The following is a 19,362-nucleotide window of genomic DNA, read 5'->3' as shown; positions in this document are numbered from 1 at the left end:
TTTTAATCTTTTCTAAGCAGAGTATGACCCCATACTTGTCTCAGTTCTGTGGCCTTCATTAAAACAACACAGGACATTCTTCATTCTCTCTTTTTTTAATACAAAATGTATCAATCAGTAAAAGATACAACTCTTCCAAGCAAAAAATCTCTCAGCAGGTTGCTTTACTGACCTTCATTACATTTCCCCTTTTAGCACTGACAGAAAAAAAAAGTGATATTGCTTTTTTTAAACCCCAAACTTAATATTTGGAACATTAAGCCAGATAAAAAGTACTGATACAACTGCTGTGCTCAGCTGTACTGTTTAACAGTCCTTTAAGTAGCTAGGTACAATAACATATCACAGACACTAGCACGTGCACGGCCTCAAACCTTCCTTTTTATAGCGCTGATTAACAGTGAAGGCAGGGAACGGGTAGATTTGTCCTAAAACGGAAAAGAAAAAGAAATCCTAACATCTCCCTCCCAGTATGGCAAGCCACACTGATGCAGCTTTGCCTCCAGAAGTTTAATGAATAAAAAGAAATAGGAAAAGTCTTGTTTTTTGGTTGACACAGTAGAAAACACTGCATGCATGATACAAACAACCATTAGAGCCAGTAAAATAATATACATATTTTAAAAGAACACTTTGAAAAGAACAGTTTAGCTTTTTGAAGTACAGTTCAGCTTTATACAACAGAAAGACGACCTATCACATTATCTACAAAAAAACCCCAGAAGGGCTGTGTTGTCTGGACACAAATTAGGCCTAGTTCCAGGACTAAGGATTCTCAACGGAGCATCCATAGTGACAGAGTAGTCAGAGTAATTTAGACAACAGCTAGGCTCTATCTGTGTCCCATAAATGGTGGGGGGAAAAAAAACAAAAGGGAACGAACGAAAAAAGATGGTGTTCTATCTGCGGTAGCGGCCCCTCTCCTTCTCCCTCTCACGGTCTCTGATGCGGTCCCTCTCCCGGTCCCTCTCTCGACCGCGCTCTCTTTCTCGGTCTCTCCGGGCGTCCCGAGGCCGGTCACGTTCTCGCTGCCTCTCGCGTTCTCTCGGGCGGCTCCTGCGCCCGCTCACCACCGCCTGAGTGCGCCTCAGGAAGTCATCCACACGCATGTCGTAATCATGCTATGAAGATGAGCGAGATAAAGGTCAGTAATGCCATTTGACATACAGAGCAGTTTTGTACATTTTCCCCCAAAGATGTTTCAAATCTGATTGTAAAATGATTTGTAATGATGTAAAATGAACCTGTACAAGCCATGTTTCACAGAGTATGCGTAGATTTAAGCATAATATCACAAAAAATCTAAAAATAAAAAATGCTTGATTTATAGTAAAGTCATGAACTTCTTATCAAATGGGGCAACAATTTAATTGTTGAGCCAATCATCGGGAGATCACCATTTCGATCTCCAGAAACGCCACAGCTACCCATGGCCAGGAGTCCAAAAGAGCATAAATTGGCCTCGCTCTCTTTGGCCATGTAGGATGGTCCTCAGTCTCCCTCATTCAGCCCAATGGTAGCAAATGCCACCATCTGTTAGCTGATGTAACAGAATTGACAGTTGGTGTTGAGCTGTCCAAAGACGCTGTATTTAACACATTCCAGACTTCACTTTCCCAGCTTGGTAGCATTGTATGATAGGTGTGGCAATGAGCAAACTGAAGTTTATAAAAACAAAAAAATTGTTTTCTATTGCTCTAAATGTAGTGGAATGCTTAAGTGATCCCTTACCAAGCTAGAAGAGAACGAGCGAACAACCCTCTTCTCCCTGAAACGAGCATCGTGGGGCATGGGATGATGGCCAGAGTAGGGAGGGTGTGTCTGGGGTGGTGGAGGGTGGTGCTGGTAATACTGGTGGTGTGGAGGTTGCTCCATGCTGGGGTATGGTGCCTTCAGAGAAAAGAAAGACAATGGATAATTTAATAAATAAACAAACCAGAAGACTGATTAACTCAATTAACGTGATGAGCTCGGTACCCCTCCCAAAACACAAATAAAAAAAAAATGGGAAAGTTGTTCCTTTAAATCTGCTGCCAGAGGAGTTACATCATGTGCATCATTTTATTTAGCATGCAGGGCCAGTGCTACCGCGTTTCCTTTGTTGCATGCAAAGTATATTTCTGAGTCGCTATTAGAGTTCATTCAGAGTCCAATTCAGGCCGATAAAACGCTCATTATTTATTAATTCAAATCAGAATTAATAAAGAATGTGTGACAAATTCCTCTCTGTGTGTTTCTCTGTTCAATAAAGTTGTTTAAGAGACAAACTGAATAAAAATCTTGGCATTTTCAGGTTTATTGGATCATATTCCTTACTTATCAAAATAAATGCAACAGCAGTGCAGAGAAATCAATTGATTGGAGAAGATCAGATTAAAGAGCAGATTAAACCGCAGAAACGGCCACTTTGCATCAGACCTAAGGGGTTGGAAGAGACAGGATGTAAGCTAAACAAAGCTCATTTAATGACACTCACCATCCCTTGCCATGGTGGAGGAGGCCCAATGTTGTGATGAAATTCTCGCATGTAATCATTATAAGACTGCACAGAACAAATGAAGTAAGTCAGACAACAAATGCCAGGGTGTCTACAAAATTGAAACAAAGGAAAATTATCATACCCTGTATGAACAAGAAAAAAAATATATACACTTTTAAAAAATGTATTTCTCTTCAAGGACTGGCACAACGCTCAGTACTGTTTTTTGGCACCTTAAAAATCAGTAAGCCTCCCTGAAAAATGCTACTAGTTAATATGTACATCATTTAGCAGTTCATGCCACATAAATATTAAATTCTAAGCAAATGGTTAATGGCTAAAAACTCACCCCATTGAGGAAGACATCTCGCCTCACGCCAGAGAAGCGCCTGTGGAAGAATTCAAAGACAGAATTTTAGATGCTGGCTTAACACCCAGATAAGGGCAAAGAATGTGATAAGATGAGGGGCGCACCTGTCCACAGGTGGGTTGCGAGGGTCCTGTATGAAACCTGAACAGACAGCAAGCAGAGATTGACCAATAGAATAAACACAAAAAAAAAAAAAAATTAAAAAACACCACTGCATATTGGGAGAAAAAAAATGATATCCAACAGCTTAATGCAATATTTCAGACAAAATTGCTTTATCACCAAGTGTGCCTTGTCTATGCACTTTGAATATTACATTTGGTCAACAAATTAAGTGTCAATACAGCACATCGTACATTCTTAGAGAAGCCTTTGATATTTTTATACTACTGACTTTATGATATTCAGATCGCTGCAAACAGTGAATGTCAGTTTGTTTCTCCCCAAAATAACCCTATGTTTCAAACAAGAGCGCCTGAAAACGGGCAAAAGATACAGACCTGGTCTCTGGGGGAACTCGGGAGGATAGTCAATCCTGGGCCGTTTCCTGTTGTGCATGTCATATTCCTCTGGGCGACGCCTACATGAATCAAGTATATTAGTACAAAGCCACTGACAAAAAAAAAAAGTTCCACATAATTTCTCTTATTCGATATGATGAACTATTTCAAAAGCTGGTCATTTGTCATTAATATTGTTCTATAAAATGTTAAAAGTTAAACCTACACCACTTTTCAACAGGTACACTTCACCCTTTATAACAATGTTTTCATGATGTCAATGTGTTTTAAAATCTGATCTGCAGTTCAAAAGGACACAACAGAGGGCTCAAGTTATATTACCATTCAGAGGTATTACATAATCTAGTGTGTATAATAATAACGATAATAATAACAACAACAACAATGATAATAATAATAAACTGTGTTGAAAAAAGTGGAATATCCCAATAAAGGTGGAGTAAAGCTTGGAGTAACCCCATACCCTGCACATTTTAACATTTTCCCTGTTCATCAGCAGGCAAAAGCAGGAATAATGCTAAAATGTGCTGAACAGCGCGTACTCCAGGACCAGGGTTGGGACTCTATGACCCAGATGGACGAGTTCATTCATTTAAAAACTAATCTTTACAATCATGGCAACATGCTGCTATTCTCAGATGCATATTCCACTCACTGTATTTATTCTGAGCCATTTGCCTCAAAAAGGTTAAACCAAAGTATATTGAGTACTCTTCTGTGTGCAAGTGAAGCCTCTAAAAAGAGTTTACAGTGAGTTATTGAATTGTCAACAATTTTAATTATTTGTTAATCATAGCTTAAGTTTAAATGCAAAAAAATACTCTATAAGTAAATAAAAAGATATCTATAGTCAAAATTTGATTTGCAGTTTCAAAACTGTATTTGTACCTAAATAATACATTGTACCTTCAAGTATGTTCACTACCACAGCAAGACAATCATTCAAAACCAATAGGTAAAATTTACATTTGAGGCAAATAGCAGCAATCAACTGGCATGATACATAAAGATTCAGTAAAAGACCTGTCACTTGTTGAACTGGTCTGTATTCTGTCCTCAACATGCAAAGAAACAGAACTCGTCCGTCATTTTCCCTGATTTTTCAAAATTACTGGATTTCAACTGAAAAGCACCTAAATATCCAAACAGGCCAAATTGTAATCACCCCCAAAATGAAACATGCAAATGTTTTTTTTTTTGTTTTTTTGCCATTTTGTACCCTGTTCCCACTTGTGCATACTGGACCTAGCTGTACTACTATGAAGTCATGGAGCAATGAATAATTAGTAAATATATGATGCCACCGCTCTCAGTTGGCAATAACTAATTACACTGATAACCTTGGTTATAACCTGTGTCCTCAAGTCACCCAAAATTTCAGACCAAAAACAATAACTAAAGCGAAAGAAAATAAATAAATAAATAAATATTCTGTTTGAAAGTGTGACATACCGCTTTCTTGTAGTTTTGTGACTGTTAACGATGTCAAATACTTATGATAGCAAAAGTTCATACAACAGTCCAGCTTACGCTTTAGCCGTACACAGCCACAAACAACATTTTACGGGGTTTCGGCCTGGTAAGGCGGAAGAAGGGGGACGATAGGGTGTGGTGCAGTCCATTATTTTTTTTAAATCAAACGGGAAAAAAAGACAAAGAGGAGCTCCGGCCACTGGAAATAAACCACAAGGTGAAACCCCCTCCCTCTGGGTTTTTTTTAAAACTGCTTCTCTTGGGGTACACAGTCCATGGAAGCCTCTGCGAAACATGGGAGAGGGAGGGGGAGGTGAGGTGGAGGCGGGGTCTCCTGCTACCTTACACCAGCTCAGTCCATCAGGGTTGATTTGAACACAACCGCCTACCTACCACCAGCTGAGAGACTCCAGGGAAAGAGCACTCTTTACAAGGGGGCGGGGAAAGGGGAGGGGAGTATTTGTCGTCATGACAACATCCACAGTCCTTCAGTAAGGGTCGGGGAAGTGGGGTAGAAACTGCAAACTTCCTTACAATGCTTGTGATGTGATTTTTTTTTTTTTGCGTTCAGTCCTTTTATTGGGGAGGGGGGGCATCTGCTTTTCCTTCTGCTTGAGTTAATACCCCACTTTTCTGGGCTGATTTTGTTAGCAGCAACAGTTCATATACAGCAGTGCTCTAAGGGAGAGTCCCTGGCATCATTTGAGTCCACAGGCACTGCACACATGATGTAGTGAAAACATCGAACTGGCCTATCCCTCTCCGGCAGCTTGGTAGAAGAATATGCATGGCTTTCCTCCCTCCCTGGCTCTCATTTTTCACTTCCTTTCCTTCTTTCTCACTCTTTCTGCTATGCTCTGTACACACATCTATCGGTATTCAAAAGAACAAGCTTTTTTTTCTCTTTTGACAGGGCAGGACAACCAGTGAAACAGTCCCAAAATATGCTCCTCTTGAAAGCATTTTTGTTTAAACAATCAACGCTTTCTGCCTCTCAAATCGATGCGTCATCTTCTGTTTACATATTATGGCTCCTTTTAATAGAGTCCAATATATGACTGGGTCTATCCCCCTTGGATATTCCTGAAAGAAAAGGCTTTGGGAACAAATTTAAACACATCTACAAAGAGAATGCACCTTATTACTGCCGCTACAGAAAAAAAACAAACAAAACAAAACAAACTAACTACTGTCAGGCTAAAGTGAATGAGGAGATACAGAGGGAATTTAAAACTAGCGTGCATTCAATTCAATACACTGACTGTTACGCTCTGAGCTCTAATGTTGGTTTCAAAATTACACATCACCATGAACATTAACAGCAACAACAGAACAAAGCAGCTCGCCGCTGGACGTGTAGGGCCGCGGCTCTGGTAAGCTCCGGCCGGCTCGTTTCGAGGCTCTTCTCTGAGGCCGTGAGGATGAAGAAGAGTAGGAAGAAGGAAACGAAACACGCTCCCTTCGTGCCGTCATGTGACGGGGACACACGAGCGCACTAGCAGTCCAAAGAACATTTCTAACCTTCCCAGGTCTCGGGGGGCGGGCTCTCTGTGCGGGGGGCGGCCCCGGGAGCGAGGCTCCGAGTGCATCCTCCTCTTGTGCCGCATTTTGTGAATAACTTGATACAAGTCAATGCTCTCGTCTGGAGGAAAGAGCATGCAGAGCTGCATCCCACATTCTGGCTCAATCTCCTGCAGCCAGTGGCAGTCCAGAAGGTGTCGGTGGTGTGGGGACAAAGAGGGAAAAAAAATAAATAAATAAGAGAGAACTTTAGTAAGAAGCCAGGTCAAAAACACGAACTGTATATTACTCTACTGTTACAATAAAATCATGTCTAAAATTTAATATTCAGTATGCACACAGAGTGACACAGCTCTCAAACCAGTTCAAGGCACCCCAGATGGTGTGTGTGGGTGACTGGTGACTTTTTTTGTGTGTGTGTGTGTGTTTGTGTGTGTGGGGGGGGGGGATCACTGCTCTAACCTACTTCACCAAGTTGTAAGCAAATTATGCCTCTTCTGACAGTGGCATAGAGTACAAAGGGATAAAAAAGTATTAGGGAAGAACTGGTCTGGAGGTGACAAATTCATTAAAATATGCCTTGACTGGCTCCAAATCAGGACATCACCATCACCAAGACATCACCAAAATATAACTTTTGCAACACATAGATAGAACTACAGCAGGATTACTGCAGCAGGGTTTTGTTTCTTTCCTGCTTGATCAAAAAACAGCCATCCATCTGAAGAGGACTATAGCATCTTATGAAGTACTGGCCATTTCCTTCCTTTAAGGTAGTACACAAAGGAAATAAAGGTAATGATACAATTCTTAAAGTTGCAAATACAACAAAAAAGGTGGATTTTGTTTATCAATTAACAAAAATGTATTTATAGAAGACCAACCTGTCCGTCACGTCCAATCTTCACAGGCTTGTGCTCATTCCAGGGGTTGGAAAGGTGTGCTGTTTTTGTGAATGGCAACTCCCGCCTACAAAACGACGAGAAAAACACAAGAAAATTAAACTCCCTTATCTTAAAAGGAATGCAGTTCAACATTCATATTTAATCTACATTAACTGTGTTAAATTTGTGCTTAATTAGTGTGCAGTCAAGGATGAGTACCTGCAGATCCAGTCGATTTTGAAGACTCCTCCAAGCATCTTGGCATTCATGCCTGCAGGCAGCACCCAGTGGATGGGAGAACCTCCGTGATGAGACTCGGATGAAAGCCTAGCAAAACCTGAAAAACACACAAAATGTAACACAATTTAAAGTAGACACGTTTAATGTAGTGGCATCTGCAATTAGTTTGGATTACATAATTTGATTGGTTGAAAATTGTTTTACACATTAAGTAACTGAATAAGTAACAACAATAGTTGCTTAAGTCTTTGGATCAATTATTTTTTTGAGAAGTTTTCATTTAGTACATTCAGTATGAGCATTTTGGGCTATTATAGTTACATAACCCTATTTTTGTGTGGAACATCTGGTTCCTAGCTGTCTCACCTTGAAACTTGCCGCTCTCCCTTACAGAGAAGATGAGGATGACGCTTCTTGCGGAGCGAAACGCTGCGTTCAGCTTCCTCTCATTCACTGGCAGGGTAGACCACACTCCCTGAAAGCAGGGCAAACAGGACATTTTACCCCAAGTCTCTACTTGGATGATGTCACACCTAAAGTATGACTTGTGACAACAGAAATTCTCTCACAGACACAGCTGGGTTTTTATTTTATTTGTAACAGCACATGTTTGTGTTGCCTGTATACAAATAGGACTGAAATATTTGAGAAAATATCAGATTTTTCTGAGCTTATTTTCTATTAATCGAGGACCAGGCCTGGCTTTTTATGAACAAGAAGACCATTATATCCACTTTTTTCAGCGTTATATACAACGGGAAAGCTCACAGAATACATACCTTTGCTTTAGCTAGAGAAACATTCTCATGGTTGTTGCTCTTTATCAGAAAGAATCTGGCCTCTCTCAGGATGTACTTCAGCTTGCTGGTTTGATCTAAAACAATGACATGGATATTGAGAAAAGGTCTGTGGTAACAGCAAGTCAGGTTTTGAGCTTTGAGCTTCTAGCATCTGTCTTACCTTTCCTCACAGCACGGACTGAGGAGGGCAGTTTTTCATGCTTCTTTTCAGACCCTGCAAGCAGAAAACATTACGCTTTACATTTTGATGTGTCAGTGATAAAAGAAAACAACGAATTTTCCTTCAGAATGGGTGGCATCTCTTATGAACAAAAAGATCCATTTTTAAATTCCAGCACAACCAGAGAGGCTTATAAAAAGCAAAATGCCAAAACTGCAACCACTAAGCAACACAAGTTGATGCTTCAATTGTACAATTTGACTAGTGTTGAATCTATTTAGAGCAAAGATGTCAAAACTGACTTGAATTCATGTACATTTAAGAGTATATGCTATTTTCATTGGTTTCAGTCCAAATGTAGATGTAAAATGAGCAAATTTTTTTTACACAACCTCCAAATAAAGGATAATATTCTCCAAAGTGTGTCCAGAATGTCCAGAACTTGCATGCCCATTACAATTAGACTAGCATACTGCACCCCCCCCCCCAACCAGTCAATAAGAAAAAGCAGACTGGTCTTTTTGCTTATAAGCTTAGCCATCATAATCTTATTTATAGACCAATTCAACATGTGACTGTTGCCTTCAGAAACCTTTGAAAAGGCACAGTTTCAAGTGATGGCAAATTGCAAAACAGGAATCTGACTTCGGTTGTTGGAAATTTACACTATGCCAGGTAGCCAACAGGTGTGCAATGACGTGATTTGATTCATTTAACTATCTGTAATCTGACCTGCTCTGCCACTGAATGGCAAGGCTTACCTACACTTCAGCTCTATACACAAAGCCTTAAAATGTTTCTGAAATAAGCAGCTCTCTCATTCTCTCTGAGTGATTGTGCTAAAAATTCTTTGATTTGTCAGGCATTTTTCATTCTTGAAGGTTCTTTCTGTGTTATGTTTGTCGATCTTCATTACTTCATAATTAAATATCTCAACTTCTACTGCTGTATTCATACAGTCCCTGAATGGCAGGGCAGAGACAGGTCAGCTTACATGGTCAAACAGATAGTCATAAGTCTTCCAAGAAGAATGTGTTGTGAATTAGTATAAAATAAATTTATATACATATATTGAATTGTTGCGGATTAATTAATACCTGTGTATGATTCTGAAGCTGAGCTTCCACTTCTATCAAAAACGATTGGTGATATCCCTCTAGCGTGCTTCTTCTCTTTTCTTTCCTCATCTGAACAGTAAACGGGAGAACATGCCCCTTCCGTTAGAGTGGCCATCTTAAATATGTGTATAAAGGACTGCTCTAGATGACTTCTAGCTCTGTGCTTTCTGTTTCTGACCTTCAAGTAAACACATCCAGGTAGCGACCCATAGTGAAAACTTCTGACAACACAGGTTTACACATTTACAGCCATAATGTTACAGCAAGGTTCGATTTCCTACTGCAGAGTCTTTACTCTATGCAACTTACCAATGGCATGAAAAATGTGACACGGATACTGAAAATGGTAACTACTCCATCAAAGAGTAGAAGACAACATGCTGGAATTTGTGAAGATGCCAGATCGCTGGCATTGCAAATACTGTCTTGCAAAAATGCATCACTTTCTGTTCCCCATTTGTGCTTGTTATTTAATTTTGCACCATTTATAGTTGTTGTGCTCAAGCCAATAGTTGGCAACTAAAGTCTAAATGTGGGGATAAATACTGTGTTTACATAATGTTTAGCAGGACATACTCAGCTGACAACCATCTTCATGGTAAATAATAAGGTAGGACAAAACATGCATTTTAAATTTTTGCACTTAAGTGAGCATGTGCTTTACAAAGCATTTTGCTGTGAAGCATAATAGTCCCATTATAGCTGTTGTCATAAGAAAACCTCGTATCTCCATTCACCTGTTGCCCTTCATTGTGTGTAAATTTCATGATGAATGTACCAAAAAAATGACCCAAAGCAACTTTTTTTTTTTAAAAGGTCTGGTCCCATTGACTTACATTAAAAGTGAAGTATGTTTTGTCTTTGTCCTGTAAAGTTACCAGTTTGGAGATACAAGGTTTTCTTCCGACAACAGCGATATATATTACATTCACACACACCACCATTTTGCCATTTTAACATTACATATAAACTCAGAAAGACATGTGTAGATTCTCTTGTTATCTTAGAGAGCAAATAAAATTTTATTTGCATTAATGACAATGTGACACCTGGTTCCTATCACTGTATGAAGGAAAATAGATAAATAAATATATTCAACTTTAAGTTTCTCTACAATTTCATATCTTCCCACTGTTAATGAATACATCTCAATGACCAAATAAGGCAGCAATTTTGAAAAATTTCCAAATTTACAGCTGCCATCAGCTATATTTTAAAAGTACATATGCAACACTTTGCTCGTTTATAACATTATTTTGAGGACTTTTTGCAGATTTTTTCCTGATTATTTCTGACACTGATTGATAACCAAATTCTTTGACTTCTGTGCTGCAATTAACGCTCCTACCCCCAGAATATACACATGTGAGGTCAACATGAGGACAGCAGCTTACCCGAGGCGTCGGTGCCCGAGGCGGAATGTACAGACTCTCCATCTGAGAAAGAGACTGACTCGGACTGCGAGTCACTGGCTTCGCTGCGTGTGTCATAGTCATTTTGTTCATTCACTTCCCGCTGGTCGCCTTCCTCCAGCTCATATTCCTCCTCCTCCTCCACTTCCTCTTCTTCTACTTCCTCCTCCTCCTCTTCTTCCTCCTCTTCATCTTTCTCTCCTTCCTCTTCCTCCTCCATCACGTCTTCTTCCTCAACATCAGAGCGGTTACCCTCAGAGGAGCCCACAGAGCTGCCAGTTTCCTGATCGGAGGCATACTCCTCTGATCGGGCTTCCTCTTCCTCTTCTTTGGAGGAGTGACTGGCCCTGCCTACGCTACCCTCACTGGTCCTCCGCAGCTTCTGAAAGCACAGGGATTCGATATGGTGTGATAAGAATGTGTTTAAAGGAATAGCTTAGCAAAACTTGAAACTCACAGAATTTTCCTTTTAGGACGAACTTAGCCGATCAGTCAGGATATTTAGTGTTTGGACGTTTGGTTCTTTAGTTTTGCGCAAGGCTAATGTGGCCAACAAGCAGTGGGCTATTTTGTATTGATAACCATAGGTCAGGGTTTCTTATAAGCTTATTAGACTTAAGTACATCTACTAGTAATAATTTTACAACAGCGCTACCGATTGAGATGCACTGATTAAACAATTCATTTTCATATTAAAAAAGCTATAGTACTTATTTATCTTATTTATCTAAAAAAATCTCAATTAAAAAGTTGAACCAAAGTTCTAACAATGAAGTAAAACAAGTGAGATTTTCAGTAACACCAAACGCTGAACACAAAAGGCCATGCTGTAGCCTTCCACACACAGATAGTCTTCCCACGTCAAACGACAACATGGGCTTCTCGTATTTGTAAGACAAAGACAAATTTATACAGCCCAGCCTAATAACAATAACACTCTACAACAACAGTAGCCTATAGGCTATGTGTGAGACTCTGCAGAGCCCAGCTTTCTACTAAAAAAAGAAAAAAGAAAAAAATTGACTGTACTCATCAGCAAATCATTAAATCCTTCATTAATACATGAAGTGAAAATGCTGATCTCATCAGCTATAGACTAGCTTAATATGGTTTTAGCCGTTTTATTATTTATCATAATTTATAAGCTGCGATTATAAATGTGGCTTATTAAACAGATCACAAGAACAAAGGTAGCGTACACGTTTCTAACAAGAAAGACAAGTCTGTTTATTTTTGCTGGTTTAAACCAGTTTCTCTATGGTGTTACCACATTACCAGCTGAGGAGAAACAGTTTACAGAAGAAAGGTGTAGTAAACATTGACAAGTGTCTATACACACATATACACACCCAGCAGTCAAGGTGCGGCAGCCCTACCTTACAACTTGATGTAGTTTAAAGCATGTGCGTGGATATTTTGTTTTTGTTTCCTTAGTTTTTACTGGAATACTAATATTACTTTTATGTTCTTGTGGCATTTTTATCTTTTTCGTTTAATTTATACTTTTATTGGGAGCTTTGTAACTGTATTTATTTGTATATCCATTTTCTGCTATTTATTATTATTTTGATTCTTTTTTCCCTCTTCTTATATAGGTGCTACAAAAATAAACAACATTATTATTATTTTTTTAGGCATGCAGTTTGCATGATGCTAATCGGTGAGGTATAAGCTTCCAGCACTTAGTGACAGTTAGTTACATAACCCTTGTACCTCCTGTGAAAATACTAAAGAAATAAATCAAACACATCTTGGCTGATCCACTATGTCTTGGGTGATGGGAAAATTTAAACTACCATTGTTAAAGTTTGCATGTTCATCTCAAACAAACTGTAAGAACAACACTAAAAAACACATCTAACCACATCAACACTGTCCACAGTCCCACACACCTCATTCAGCTCTGGCATTAGTGGTTTGATCCTCCTCTGCTGGTCTCTGCTGCGATTCAGAGGTTTCTCATTGTGCCCTTTAGACAGGTCAGCCCTGGATGCTCCCCCTCTTCCAGAATGGTTCTTCCGGTCATCATAGAAGTCATCAGGTGGGTGTCTTCCTCTCAGACTGGTCACCTTTTTTCCGCTGGCTCCTGTGGAAGGGGCTGACCTTTTAACTGGCTGCCTTGTCGAATGGGCCGTAGACCTGAGCCGCTTCACATCATGGCTGTCCCCACGTTCGTTTTTCCTTTTGGACCCTTAGGGATCGGAGAAGAGCAAACAATCTTTCAAACTGAACCACCTCCATGCCATCTTTCCCCTCCTTAAACTATCACGCAGAAAAAAGAAATACCTTTCTTTTCACTAACGTCGTGCTCACTTTCCGGGTTGTACAGCTCATCATCTTGGTCTGGGGCATCAGTCAATATGTCTTCTAGAACATTAAGCTCCCCATCTAAAGAGATCAAGGAGATCATAAGTATCTGTGCACACCATCTAAAATGGATTACAGGCCTTATGGGAAAAAAAGAGACTCTCACAGTGTGGAGAAGACAACACCTTTAAGCACCTTTAAAGAAGAATTCCACCAGCTACCCAAAATTTCTGAATAATCAAATGATCAAATGTTTAAGACATAATTAAAGGTAAACAAAGGTCATTCAGAGTGGTCTGATGTGAAATGTGCCCTTGTAGAGGAAGAGATCAATGCCTCTGAAAGCTTCTGCACAGAAAGCTAGAGTCTCTTACTTGAAAGTACTCTTAATACTATCCAATGGAAAATTGTTTAGGAGGGGGGGTGCTATAAAGTAAAAGTCCCCAAAGAAAGCTTATAGGTATATCCGTGGCTTTGGATAGTAAATAACATGGCTATATTCGTGTTGTAGACATTGTGACCTCTGGTTCCCATCACCGCCACTGTAAAGAAACCAGTAGAGAATCGACAAGTATCTCTACAAATCAACCACTTCATATCACACTCTGAAAGACTTTGGTCACATCCAAACCATCATATTACACAGAAGTTTACAAACACCTGCAAGTTTTCCCTTTTAACTTGATAAAGTTAAACTTTAACTTTGATAAACTGATTGTTGAAAAGGTTCTTCAGACGGATAGAAAATGTGTTGTGTTTCTACATAGAACCTACACAGAAAAACCGCTCTATACAGAACCAAAGGGTTCTGCTTTTGTTACAAGCTTGACATTGAATAACCATTTCTAGAGCTATATAAAGCCATTGTTCAAAAATCCCTTTACTGAAGGACCATCTTGTTAAAGAGTGTAACCGTTAGCTAACTAACGTTAGCTAGGTCACACAGAACAACCCTACTTTTAACGATGGAGCAAACACTAGCATTAGCCACGTAGCCTAAAGCTTTAGGTTATATATTACACATTAATTTGCCAAACACTGTGACACACTTCTGCGACAAATTATCTTGGGTCAACCGTAGAGCTGTGAACGCCGTGGCTCCGGTAGTCAGTGGCGTTAAATGATCTAAGACAGGTACGGCTAGGTTAACCTAGCTAGCGGACAAAGGTGCAGGCTAAAGGCTAACCGTGCGTGCTAACGTTAGCCTAGCCTAGCTTAGCTTAGCCGAGCTTCGTTTTTACCTTTGTCGTCTCGTCTGTCGACAGCCATTTTCGGCACCTTCCTCTTTTTAACGGAGACTTTGAGTTGCCTCGTTTTGCCTCCTCGTCCAGTGTCTTTACGTTCTGGACAAGGAGTGACCTAGATTGGAAAAAAAAATAAATAAACGAGCCCCGCGGACGCGCAGCCGACTGGTTTCGTTGCTGCCTAATCTTCCCTCGTCTAAAATGGCTGGAGTGCTTCCTCGTACTGCAGTCTGCGGCAGGGTTGCCAGATTGGAGAAAAACAAACGTATGCGTAATACCAAAATACATGAACGGAATACCGGTCACTTATTCATCGATTTTATTTTTACAGACGTATGAATTTATATAATGTATATTTATTTTATTTTATATTTGTATATTGTATAGAAATTTATGAATTCATATATATATAACCTTGTATCTTCATTTCTGGTGTTTTTCAGTTTTTGTCATCATTTGAAAATACATGTAGTACATTGTGTGTAAATTTCATGAATAATAGAATAATAGACCACGGTAGTCGTGCGTCATTCTGTAGTCAGCTCTACGGTCTTTTGCCCATATTAGGAACTCCAGGTCTAAGCTCCTTTTCTCTATGGCCAGAATGAATAGGGTATTCGAAAAATCGCCGATTAACTCTGTGTTAAATAAAAATGTTCAGATCCGTTTTGGCCTGTGAACACTCTTTTCCCTAATATCACTGGATTATCTAGATTACGAGATCATTAAAGAGTTGAAATATGGATATTGGTACACGTGAGCTTAAAAAGCTGGTGAGAGGCAGATAAGAGCTGGTTATCTCAGGCCGTCTTAAAGCGAACAAATTATTACTGATTTTCTTCCATACCATGACATATTTCTGAAACATGGTATAAGGGAGGGTCGCTGAGCTAGCTGAGTGTGTTCTGTAAGACTATTTTCCCTGCCCACTTACATAATGAATCACGCTTAATATGACCAGGAATATAAACTAAGAAAGCAAAAAAGGTCAGTTTAGATTTCATGTTCATTTTAAGAGCTGTTGAGATGCTGTTGAGATTCATGACAATCTGAGACCATTCAGGGTCTTGGATCAAGAGTGTCTGTTACAGATGTCACTAGTACAAACACTACATTTCAAACAAACATTACATTTCATGGACAGGAGTTCACTTTCACAGCAGCCATAAAAGCAATTTCTGCCTATTTTAGAAGTCCCTCAGTTTTTGCGCAATTCATTTTTGTCTTGAGTAATGTTGATGGAATTACATATGATTTACAAAACCAGGAGCAAACTGGATTTTCATTATTGCAGGTGAGCAAGTGGTCACACTATAGATGCTCTATAGATACACTATATTGCCAAAAGTATTCACTCCTCTGCCTTCACATTCATATGAATATGGGCGACATCCCATTCTCAATCCATAGGGTTTAATATGATGTCTGCCCACCCTTTGCAGCTATAACAGCTTCAACTCTTCTGGGAAGGCTTTACACAAGGTTAAGGAGTGTGTTTATGGGAATTTTTGACCGTTCTTCCAGAAGCGCATTTGTGAGGTAAGACACTGATGTTGGACGAGAAGGCCTGGCTCACAGCCTCCACTCTAATACATCCCAAAGGTGTTCTATCAGGTTGAGGTCAGGACTCTGTGCAGGCCAGTCAAGTTCTTCCACACCAAACTCACTCATCCATGTCTTTATGGACCTGCTTTGTGCACTGGTGCGCAGTCATGTTGGAACAGGAAGGGGAAGTCCCCAAACTGTTCCCACAAAGTTGGGAGCATGAAATTGTCCAAAATCTCTTGGTGCTGAAGCATTAAGAGTTCCTTTCACTGGAACTAAGGGGCCGAGCCCAACTCCTGAAAAACAGCCCCATACCATAACCCCCCCCTCCACCAAACTTTACACTTGGCACAATGCAGTGAGTCTCCTGGCAACCGCCAAACCCAGACTCATCCATCAGATTGTCAGATGGAGAAGCTTGAATCATCGCTCCAGAGAACACGTCTCCACTGCTCTAGAGTCCAGTGGCGACGCTTTACACCACTGCATTCGACGCTTTGCATTGTGCTTGGTGATGTAAGGCTTGGATGCAGCTGCTCAGCCATGGAAACCCATTCCATGAAGCTCTCTATGCTGTTCTTGAGCTAATCTGAAGGCCAAATGAAGTTTGGAGGTCTGTAGTGATTGACTCTGCAGAAAGTTGGTGACCTCTGCGCATTATGCGCCTCAGCATCCGCTCTGTCATTTTACGTGGCCTACCACTCTGTGGCTGAGTCGCTGTCGTTCCCAATTGCTTCCATTTTGTTATAATACCACTAACATTTGACTGTGGAATATTTAGTAGTGAGGAAATTTCACGACTGGACTTGCACAGGTGGCATCCATTCACAGTACCATGCTGGAATTCACTGAGCTCCTGAGAGCGACTCATTCTTTCACTAATGTTTGTAGAAGCAGTCTGCAGGCCTATGTGCTTGGTTTGGCCATGGAAGTGATTGGAACACCTAAATTCAATAATTTGGATGGGTGACTGAATTCTTTTGGCAATATAGTGTACCTAAATCATTAACCAACTTTCTGGTGATGTTCAGTTGATAATCATTAACAGTATGGTTATGGTTATGGATAGGAGGTTTTGCCTTGAGGTTAAGGTTAGGTTTAGGGTTAGGAAAAGATTTAATAAAATCTCTCATACTGAACTTTAAGTTTGTTTTATTTAATAGATACTTAGTTGAAAATTACTTAAAAGATATACTGAGCATTTACAAACCATATACAGTAGACCATCCAAATAAAGTGTTATATAAATGCTTCTATTGTATTGAATTTATTTTTATTTTTTTATTGCGGCAGTTTGTGTTAATGAGAGTGTGGAGAGTGAGTGTCTGAGGGGAGGTGCTATGGAAGCCAGAATGAAAGGAGTCCCATTCCAATGGCCATGCCTTTATTAAATTCCAAGAAAGAACCAAAACATGTTCAGCAAGTGATGAGAACACAAACAAAAAAGAAAAAGTACAATCAATTTAAATCTACAAAATAAAGAGGCTCAAAGCAGCCTTAAGCTATTTACCCCTGTAAAGACAGAGGTTGTGGGCAATAACCTGGATATTTATGTACGCTTGAACTAATGGAGATATAACTTTCTCTCTGGGGGGAGATGTGGTAAAACCGGAACACCCGCCCCCCCCACCCCCCGGGTTCTACCTCACCCTCACTGAACGACAATAAAACACTCGCGCATGGCTGTACACATTTCTTCCTTAGCGATTCTGATGGTTAGGGTGCAAGTTCTTTATTATTTTTTCTTTCTTTAGTCACAGGGAAAGATGTACATACATCTCTATAGCTGTGTCTTGAAAAATGAAAGTAAATGTGACGGTCTTCTTTACAACAGGGTTTAAACATTTTGTTCATAACTTTATTCACAGACATTTGAAAGCCAGTTAAATGCTCAGTTTTATTTTTCTTTGAGAGGTTGCGACATGTTGTAAATAGTCTGGTGATGATGGCTTGGGAGAAGTCATGAACAAACAGTTACACGCAGTTCTTGACATGAAGAAAGCTACAGTTGTTCATTTTTTCTCGCCATGGCTGTCTTTTTTCAAGGTGTGAACTGTTTCAACAGCAGAGGGTCCTCCCCATTCACCCCATTGCTCGCTAGCAGCTCAACACATAGTTCCAACATTTCCCACACAGAGAGGCAAATGTGCCCTATTTACTCTGAGAACATAGAAAAAAGTTACAGAGAAAACATTCTAGTTGATCAAATTACTTAAAACATCTGAGACAATTTTTATTTCACCAGTGGAATGGCCAGTAGACTGGACTCCACTCTCTAATAGAGAATCTAGATGGAGATTCTGTATTGAAAGGAAAAAGTAGTCCAAAACTATGCCTTATCCCCGAGACACTAAACCTACATATACAAGTCAGGCAGGTTGTGTGTAATGCTACAGATGAACTGTGCTTATTATTTTAACAAAGAAACAATCAAAATGATTTTAACATCGTTTATACAGACTTTATTATTATTCTTATTCATTAGTCATTTATTAGGCTTAAATTTCTTTATGATTCGTCTACTTCTACTATTCCTCACACAGAATGACTTTTGTTCTCTTTTATCAGTTTTTAGGTTCACTGTCATTCAAGTTTTAACTATCCAGGAAAATCACAATACAACTCAGTACATCTAGATATTGAATAAAAAAAAGTCAATTTGACATTTACATAATCAAAAATGTATTTTATTCAAAACAAAACACTATAAGATATGGATAAAATCCCTTTATGTGCTGTCGAAAACAGTGAAAATGATTTATAAAACCTGTAATTACTTTACACTGTGTTGGAATCGCTGAGAATCTAGGATTTAAGTTCACTGGCCCACACTGCTACAAACAGTGAAAAACCTGAGGAATGTATGCTGTGCATTTACGATCCAATAGAACACTTTACACTGCAAACCCATGTGAAAATATCACAGTAATCATTAACACAGTGATGTTCATTCAGTTATTCACTCTTTTTTGCTCTTTGCTGAGGTCCTTCTGCAACATTTACGGAAGAGCCAAGCACACGATTTCACAAAGATGAATGTGACCAGAGCGACTATGGACAGCAAAAAGGCAGCGACATCCAGGCAGTAGTACTGGTACCAAGTGAGGTCATGGGCCGCCACCCTCAGGTGCTTGGCCCCCTTGTTGCGCATCACAAACTCGATCCAGAAGACAGCCTGGTCCAGCGGCTTCATCGGCTGATCATGGTGGATTCGGGAAAGCCTCATCATGCTCTCTTTGTACCTGACAGAAGAAACGAAGTAAAACGTTTGTCAGGTGAACAGAGAAG

At 39.8% G+C, this 19,362-nt stretch overlaps 2 protein-coding genes across 13 annotated transcripts in view; both read right to left on the bottom strand.

Annotated features, from left to right (window-relative positions):
- Positions 1-79: 79 nt before the first annotated feature.
- ythdc1 (YTH domain containing 1) lies at positions 80-14,740 on the bottom strand. Of its 2 annotated transcripts, XM_017702940.1 has the most exons (17): positions 14,527-14,740; positions 13,265-13,366; positions 12,871-13,169; positions 10,961-11,360; positions 9,546-9,635; positions 8,449-8,502; positions 8,268-8,362; positions 7,855-7,963; positions 7,468-7,585; positions 7,249-7,333; positions 6,365-6,534; positions 3,350-3,429; positions 2,954-2,990; positions 2,829-2,868; positions 2,477-2,542; positions 1,732-1,890; positions 80-1,121 (listed from the first exon to the last, which is right to left on the bottom strand). In XM_017702940.1, the coding sequence occupies exons 1-17, from the start codon at positions 14,552-14,554 to the stop codon at positions 900-902; spliced, it is 2,154 nt and encodes a 717-aa protein (XP_017558429.1). In that variant the 5' UTR covers positions 14,555-14,740; the 3' UTR covers positions 80-899. The 2 variants fall into 2 exon arrangements, with proteins under 2 accessions (XP_017558429.1, XP_017558430.1); XM_017702941.1 differs by lacking the exon at positions 9,546-9,635.
- Positions 14,741-17,441: 2,701 nt separating this feature from the next.
- LOC108430447 (UDP-glucuronosyltransferase 2C1-like) overlaps positions 17,442-19,362 on the bottom strand; it is a 42,312-nt gene continuing 40,391 nt past the window's right edge. For 7 of the 11 annotated variants that reach the window (XM_017702938.2, XM_037533366.1, XM_017702934.2 and 4 more), the window contains exon 6: positions 19,034-19,316. In XM_017702938.2, coding sequence (XP_017558427.2) covers positions 19,034-19,316 — 283 coding nt within the window. Of the gene's footprint in view, positions 19,317-19,362 lie in introns of all 11 variants that reach the window. The other 4 variants (XM_017702932.2, XM_037533368.1, XM_017702937.2 and 1 more) reach the window with 1 other exon arrangement.

The sequence above is a fragment of the Pygocentrus nattereri genome, chromosome 23 (genome assembly GCF_015220715.1).
Source record: "Pygocentrus nattereri isolate fPygNat1 chromosome 23, fPygNat1.pri, whole genome shotgun sequence".
Taxonomy (NCBI): domain Eukaryota; kingdom Metazoa; phylum Chordata; class Actinopteri; order Characiformes; family Serrasalmidae; genus Pygocentrus; species Pygocentrus nattereri.
Note: the sequence above shows the minus strand (reverse complement) of the source record. Positions and strands in the feature narration are given on the sequence as shown.